Source organism: Geotrypetes seraphini, chromosome 15, assembly GCF_902459505.1.
Source record: "Geotrypetes seraphini chromosome 15, aGeoSer1.1, whole genome shotgun sequence".
Lineage (NCBI taxonomy): Eukaryota > Metazoa > Chordata > Amphibia > Gymnophiona > Dermophiidae > Geotrypetes > Geotrypetes seraphini.
This window is the reverse complement of record NC_047098.1, coordinates 1,890,732-1,899,165: the sequence shown is the minus strand read 5'-3', so window position 1 is coordinate 1,899,165 and position 8,434 is coordinate 1,890,732. Positions and strand designations below refer to the sequence as shown.

Sequence of the window (8,434 nt, the reverse complement as noted above, 5' to 3'; positions counted from 1 at the left end):
CCTTGTTGGACTACTAGTGCCGATCACACCCTGGTAGCCTTGCCCCTCTTCAAGAGGAGCCTCTTGGGTAGTTCTCTGCTAGGGTTCAGATTACCAGCCCTCAACAGGGCTCTGCAACCACCAGAAGCTTCCTCTAGAGAGCTACCTATGCTCTTCTCAGCCCTCAGGCACTGAAAGTGCCTCCACAGGCCCTTTTCTTCTGCCTTGTGCTTAGCTCTCAAGGACTGCTGCTTCGCCTCCTCCTTCAACCCAAAGGTCTCTCACCTTTAGCTTACCTCCCAAGGATTGCTTGTTTTCTTCAGGAGAGCATCTATGCTAGCACTCATAAAGAGCTCTGTAGTAACCAGCAACAGGGTTCTCTTCTAGAGGGCTATCGCCCAAATTAGTATACAGTTATAACTGTACACTACAAAACTCATTTCTCCCTCCTTTCTTCTGAACTCAAGGGTGAAGATTCTCAAATGGTGGTGGTAAAATCCGACAGGCCATTCTCATGGACACTATTATAATGATTTCAAAAAGGTGAGGCATTCTTAAAAATCTGCGCATGCAAATGACGATCATGGAGAGCTGCTGACTGTTGCTAAATTTGCATGTGCTGATCACTGGTAATAGCTATCGGCACATGTGCAGAATAAACCCACAAATAAAAATTTAAAAAAGACCCCAAATCGAAGATCATCAGTTTCAAGTTTATTATGGCTTGATACATTATCAAAGTGGTTTACATCCTACAGAATTATAAAAATTGATTAAAAGTCAGGGGGATGGACACACAAATTAAAAGCTTCTATTGAACAAAACATTGAACAAAAGGGTAAGGATACAATATTTAAAAGAAAAAGGTAAAGGAAAAAACATCAGGGAAATGGGGTTATCTGGAATGATAAGCGTCTTTAAAGAGTAAGGTTTTAAGATTGGACTTAAAGTTATTTAAATTAGTTTCCTGTCATAAGGTTATGGGGAAGGTGTTCCATAATGTTAGAGCAACTATTGAATAAATGATTTTATGTGTTGCCTCATGGGATGGGGGCCCTCCCCTCCCACCAAGCAACAGCCCTCCGCCCCCTTGCCTACTCCCTCCAGCCAGCAGGCCCGCTTCTTCAAAATGGCAGGCCTTCCCGGTGTGTCCTGGGATGTGCCAGGGAGGGGCCTAAGGCTCTGATTGGCCTCAGTTGTTTAAGGCCCCTTCTGTGGGATGATACTTTAAACTGTACCCTGAACTGAACAGGTAATCAATGTACATATACAACTGTCTCTGGGCCTAGACAGCTTTAGAGATGACTTGTCGAGTAGCTCTTGTTTCTCAAGCACCATCTTCTCAAGGGCCAGGCCATGAGCCAAATGGGGCCCAGGTCCTTCATGATGATGGGGCTGTTTACTAGGTCCCTCCGGTCAAACATAAGCAGGAGAAGGGGACCTGCAAGGATGTACATAATTTGCATACCAAGGGCAATGTGGCCAATCTGCCACCAGCAGAATAACAACAAAAACATGACCCGCTATTCCCCTGTGTACTGGCAACCAGGAGTCAAAGAGTTAACACATACAGAGGCTCATGTCACGGCATCACCAATACATCAACACCTGCCACACCCTTCTCCATTCTGTGACTGAAAAAGTGGAACCACTTAGTATTCTGCTGCAACACCATGAGGTCGAACCTTTATTGGTCAAATTAAGAACTAACCCATGTTAAAGGAAAAACTGCAGTAGTGGCAGAAAGAGTTCTCTTTAGAGCACATTATTCTACAGTAAAGGCTCTTCTCACGACGTGAGAGGTCCTCAGCATCCTATGTCAATGATAAATCACAAAGACTCAATGCAGAGCACAAGGCAAAAAATACACTTCACATTGTGCAATACAGAGAAATAACATTTAAAGAATCAGACATATGCAACAAACTTGTTTAAGTTACACTATCAAAAACCTAACAGTTACACAAGATGATTTCTTTTTTGGCACACAGTCACATATTTAGTGGGTTCAGTGGTGATTTTCTATGAGGTTATGGCAGGATTTGCTTCCTTCCCCCCCCCCTCAGCTAGGGGGCAGTGTAGAACATCTTGACAGTCCCAATCTGAGAATTTTTTCCCCCTAAGAAAATTACCACCGAGTAATAAATTACAGCAGTGTCTGAGTAATTCACTGGTTCATAAATTAGAACATTACTTTCAAAACAAACAAAATGGAACCTCTAAAACCCCATGAAAATCACATCTTGGGTACCAGAGTTTTGGTCAAGTACTTTAAAGAAATATATTTTTCACATTGCAAGCATTGAGACCTCCATTATAAATTCAACAGAATCCATTTGCCTTTCAAGATGGCTATTTCACCTCTGTTTATTAAATTTCTCACCAGGACATCATCATGATATGAACTGTGGAAGTCGAAAAGCAGTTACTTACCTGTAGCAGGTTTTCTCTGAGGACAGCAGGACAGGTTTCCTTACATCTGGGTTATGTCATCCCAGTGGAGCCCAGTATGAATGCTACCCAGCGCTCCATAGCTTTAAGAGGCTTTTGGCAACAGCCCCACTGCACATGCAAACGTGCCTTCCCCCCTGATACATGAGTGTGGGACCCTAAAGTAATAGGGAGGTGGGAGGATTGTTAAGATACCTGTCTTGCTGTCCTCAGAGAACCCCTATTACAGGTAAATAACTTTGCTTTATCTGAGGTCAAACAGGACAGTGGTATCCTTACATCTGGGAATCCCTAGCTACAAGGCTCATCACCAAAAACAGTGAGACAATAGTGTCACAGTGGTGAGACTATCTTGAACCAATCAGTCTCAAAGTAAATGCAGGTTGGTTGTGGAAGTGTCCCTAGGAAGGTGGATTTGGATTCTAAACACCAACCAAATTCTGTAGGACTGTCTGACTGAACCGACTGTCATGTCGCGGGAGTAATGAGATATGAATGTGTGAAGGCCATGTTGTAGCTTTGCAGCTCTCAAAGGAGGCTGCCCTCAAGGAGTCTATTCATACAGCCATGGCTCTGACATTGAGAGTCAACCCACCCTGCTAGCCAGTTGGATTAACTTTACTTATTGATGGCTGCCCCCATCCTGTTGGGAACCCCCCCCCAAAAAAGATGGGAGGCCTATGTAAGGGCTTTGGTTTGCTCCAGATAGGTCAAGACTCACTTGCAGTCTCAGAAGAAGAGATCTTGGCATAAACCAATGAAACCCTTTAAAAACAAACCAGCAGAAAACCCCAGCGAGGAAGCTAATGTGTGCATGTGCCGTGCCAATGTGGGTAACAGTTTCTTCTCCTCTCCGTTAAATGAATGAGTACCGCAAACATCTCTGATAAACCCTGTAAAACTGTCTGATTGTCCCATCCACTACTGGACTTGTCACTGTCCCACAGGATGGACTTTGGTCCGACTCTGCTTAGCTCTTCTTATGCTCTCAGGGTCCAGGATGGTGCCTCATCTTCTGTAAGGAGAAGGGGGAAAATGTGCCTCCTACTTAAGACATTAGAAAAACAAGTCATCATGAGCAGAGCTGTGGAGTCAGAGTTGGAGTTAGAAGCAATTTGGGGTGGAATCGGAGGCAGTAAAATGTACTAACTCAGTCTCTAGCTTTAAAAATAAAAGAATATATGGTAAATTTATCATTTCATACTTCTATATTCATCTCTTTGTCCTGGATCTAAACTTATATCTAACAGTACCTTAAATCCAGACAAAGGTTTGGTGTACTGACTCCTCAGCCCTAATCATGAGTAGGAAACGTCAAGCCAGGGACCCAGCATGTCTTTTCTGGCCAAGAGTTCCTGTAATATTCTAAATAAAATTCAGCAATCATAACAAAAATCAGCCATCAAAGAAGAAATCCAAGGTTAATCCCCTGCTCTTCTAAAGATCCATAACAACAGACAAGCAAGGAAAAGAGCTCAGGGGACAGACAGAGTCCAGAAGTTTGATTATAACACTGCCCCCCCCCCCCTCCCCGACACATAGAAATAAGGCAGAAAAGCCCTCCAGACATTTTGTCCATCAACTTTCCTTAGTATTTAAATTAGCAAAATAGTTTATTTTACATAACACAGGTGGCAGGTCAACAAGAACATTAAGATCCCCTTTTGGTTACATTTTTCATTCCTGACCCCACAATGGTATTCAGCTGTGAAAGCTGTTCCTATTCATCTACCCCCACCTCTATATGATTCTTAGGGAAATGAGCGGCCAGACTAGATGGCCATTATTGGACTCCACGCAGACAGCACAGCTCAAGAACCGATCTGCAAGGGGGCCCAGTCCTTGCAACATACCTAGCCAGTTGGCTTTTCAGTACAAATGAAGACACAACTGAGTAACTTGCATGCACATTCAGTGGCTATCCTGGAAAGTAGAGTGGCTGGGTGAGAACCCCTGTAAAGCATGAAAACCATCCACACAGGCAAAGAGCAGGTCTTTAGCACAGCCCTAAGTCAGTGTGTCACCCTGATACACATATCTATATAGAACCAGGAATATGGCATTTTTATGCTAGGAGTGTATTCGTGTTGTACATATACTGACAAAAATACAGCGTCTTCACTCTCTAGCAGGCCTGTACACCAAGAACACACTTGTATATATTGTATTTTGCCATCTTCTGAATGCCTACAGGAACACAGCCCCCTCAATGTCTCAGCATATGATATAAAAACTTCAATTTATAACCAAAATTTCTATCCAGGAAGAGCAACCATTTTTCTCAGAAAAATATTCAATATTTCATAACCTTTTCATCTACTGTAGCAACTTATTCCTTCTGAAAATCAAATCCTATTTCTCCTTTTAGAGCTACAAAAATAAACACAGGATCTGGATTTCATTAGTGGCACTGTGACTCCTTTCTTGGTCACATCATAAATTGTATTTCTCTGATACTCCACAATACCGTCATAGGTAGCTCGCTGTGAAGGGTCCAGAAGTGAAGAAGTTGATGTTAAGGGAGGTTAAGCACATGAAGGACCTGGAGGTACCACAGGGGTCTGTGGAGCAGAACATGATGATATCCAAAAATAAAGAACTAGTAACTCATGGCCATGCAATGGGCTGAAGTCGTGATGCTGATAAAGAGAGTTTGATTGTCTTTAGAAGGATACAAAGACTTTTAGGGCACAAAAACCACAGTCAACTCTGGTACGATTTAAGGAATCAAGGTCAGGAGTAGCTGATTTCAGACAGCTTCTATTGCACATACCTTTGCCTGTTAAAAAGATGGTACAGGAACTGGGGTAGAGTCTAATAAAATGCCACACACAGCCTGTTAGTGTCTCTCAAAGAGAAGAACACAATGAACTGCAGTACATCGTCATTGGCAAGGTTGCATGTCACCAGAGCACAGACAAAGGGCCCACTAGTTAGCTACAAAACCAATTCAGGTATTTGCCGAGGGAAAGGAAAGGCAAGAGATGGCTTCACTTCTAGGTTTTCTTTTGCTGGACTTTGCACAGAGAATTTTATTCTGGGTCCATGAAATTCAAGGATAGCTGCGTTATTTACTTTTTTGTTCCCAAATTCCGAGTTGGTTTTGGAGGGCAGCAGAACAGAGCATCGGATATTCTCAGCGTCCTAAGGAAGGGTCCAGATGCACAGTCTGAGACCAGTGCCTAGCTAGAGAATGCAGACTCTTGGCTTTCATCAAAAGTGATAAGAAATGTGTTGCTATTTAAGAAACAAAGAACCAGCTCTAGGATTTGTGGCATGGAGCCAGCCAGTCGATGCTATCTGAAATTTATCAACTTTTTTGGACTAGCAAAAATGACCTCATTCAAAGGTGGCCATGAGGGTTCCATGCTGAGCTCCTTCACCAGTCTCTTGTAGAGTTTTTTACTCTCTCTTTTCCCACGCAAGTAACGTAAACAATTTAACGCTCCATGGTCCAATGCAGTCTGGAAGACAAGAAACATGCAAAGTGATTCATGAGCTACGGATATCATCTGTATATTTTCAGTACAAAATATGAATATTCCAAGATCTATAGATAAAATAATTTGTTGTATCAGCGTAACATGATAAATGATAGCAAATAAAGACTTCCTCTCATCTGCCCAGGTTAAATGTATTGAATTTATGTAGACACTTACATAAGAACCCTTTAGAGAAGCCAAACCCAGCTCCCCTCTCCCCTATGTCTTTTTTCTGCCCTCTCAACCCTTTTCTTACCTCATTTCCTCTACATCTGTCCAAAGTCTGCCTTGTGGGTAGTCTCAAATAGAGGCCACTTCAGACTATGCCATCTTCAGCTTTCCTTCTCAGAAAACTAATACTTTCACCAACATCCAGCCCCTCTATCTTTTTGCCAGATTTTGCAATAATCTCTACAGCCATCAAGGCTAATGAAACTGTTTACAAGTGTATAAATCACCCCAGCCTTCTTAGAAGCTTGAGGCTGTTTTGCAACTGCTGCTCATTGGAGCTCTGATGTCATCATAACACTGCAGTTTAGGGTTCTACCTGTTCCTACCTGTAGGTTATCTCAACATTTGCTGTTTAAAGTTTACTCCTGGGGGAGTTCTGCATTTAAAAAAAATCAAAATTCTGTGCATAAAATTAGCAAATGCTGCAAGTTTATTTTTCAAAATTTCAACAATATTTTTGCTAAAGAAGATTATCGAAGATGAAAACCTAATCTGCCAATAGCCATTCAATGTTGACAGAAAAAGCTCAAAGCAGAGTGTGGTGCAGTGGTTAAAGCTACAGCCTCAGCACCGGGGTTGTGGGTTCAAACCCACGCTGCGCCTTGTGACCCTGGGCAAGTCACTTAATCCCCCCATTGCCCCAGGTACATTAGACAGATTGTGAGCCGACCGGGACAGACAGGGAAAAATGCTTGAGTACCTGAATAAATTCATGTAAACCGTTCTGAGCTTCCCTAGGGGAACGGTATAGAAAATTGAATAAATAAATAAATAAAATGTAGATTTATGAGTTGGCATTAAAACTTTAAATTCTGTACGATACGGGTAGCCAATGATATTGAAGAAAAAGTGGGGTGACATGATCACGTGTCCCAATAATTTCAATATGGTGTTTTGTAGTGTTTGAAGGTGCCTGAGGTTAAATTTAGAAATGTCAGCATAGATAATGTTACAATAATCCATTTTTGAGATAAGAAAAACATGTTTTAATGTGTGTAGGTTTTGTCAATGAGATGTCTAATAGCCCAGAGTGATCTTATGTGTAGAAACTGAAATTCTGGATAATAATTAGCAAACATATTGTTGAAATTTTGAAAAATAAACTTGCAGAATTTAAAGTTTTAATGCCAAATCTGCATTTTATTTATTTATTTGTTCAATTTTCTATACTGAAAATTTCTGTGGAGAAAGGGAATTCTGTGCAAATTCTGCATTGCACAGAATTCCTGCAGGAGTAAAAGTTGTTCCTTATAAAACACCCAGTATTAGCATCAGACCCAAGTCTGGTACAAACAACTAAACTTGGGACATAAATATGTATCTTATTCCATCAGTGCCCAGCTCTAATAAGCTGCGTTAACGTCACATTTTGACTGCTCTGTTTCAGTGCTTGGAATCCCATCTACCTCGGAAGCACCTAGGCCAGGGATAGGCAATTCCGGTCCTCGAGAGCCGGAGCCAGGTCAGGTTTTCTGGACATCCACAATGAATATGTTTGAGATGGATTTGCATGCACTGCCTCCTTGAGATGCAAATCTATCTCATGCATATTTATTGTGGATATCCTGAAAACCTGTCCTAGCTCTGGCTCTCGAGGACCGGAATTGCCTACCCCTGACCTAGGCAAAGGTAAGTAGGAGGCATTCCAGTATTCTCTAAACAAAGGAGGTAGGCTCCAGGAAAGGGATAAGAGTAAAAATGCATTTCAGAAACAGAATCAACAAGTTTCCATGAGCTACATGCTGGTCAGAGGAATCCTGGACACCAGCTCAAAGACCCAGTGGAATAATATTTCTTGTGAAGAGTGGGCTCAGCCCTATTAGCCATGATAAGCACTTCAGAGCAGAAGGACTCCAATGACCAGAGAGAAAAAAAAATCCTATTAAGCAGAAGTGATCTGTCCCCACCTCTAGCAAAAAGGCAGTGAAGAAATTGAGCACAGCAAATCCAAGTAGCATCAGTTTAAAGTTCATGTCGCTCATCTCTTTCAGCATCAGGAGGAACCTCATGAACCACAGAGGGTAAAGGGTTAACCAGATCATCAGCGTAAACAAGATAATGAGGACAAGAAGGAACAGCACTGTGGAGGAAGAGAGAAAAGAAAGCAAAAAGTTAAAATGCCATCACTTAGGATTCCTTTTACAAAGGTGCTCAAGAGGAGACGGTAAGCGGCTATTCCACGCGTTAAGGCCCTAACACACCCTTAGGGTGCTCTATCAAGTTTGTTCGACTCACTATATTTATTTTTTAATTTCTATCCCGTTTCCTATATATTCACATACATAATGCTT

The 8,434-nt window shown here is 41.9% G+C and overlaps 1 protein-coding gene across 5 annotated transcripts in view; it reads right to left on the bottom strand.

Annotated features, from left to right (window-relative positions):
* Positions 1 to 673: 673 nt before the first annotated feature.
* ATP13A2 (ATPase cation transporting 13A2) overlaps positions 674 to 8,434 on the bottom strand; it is a 90,755-nt gene continuing 82,994 nt past the window's right edge. For all 5 annotated transcript variants that reach the window (XM_033921913.1, XM_033921912.1, XM_033921911.1 and 2 more), the window contains 2 exons: positions 8,051 to 8,223; positions 674 to 5,894 (listed from right to left, as the gene is read on the bottom strand). In XM_033921913.1, coding sequence (XP_033777804.1) covers positions 5,727 to 5,894; positions 8,051 to 8,223 — 341 coding nt within the window. In that variant the 3' untranslated portion in view covers positions 674 to 5,726. The remainder of the gene's footprint in view (positions 5,895 to 8,050; positions 8,224 to 8,434) is intronic.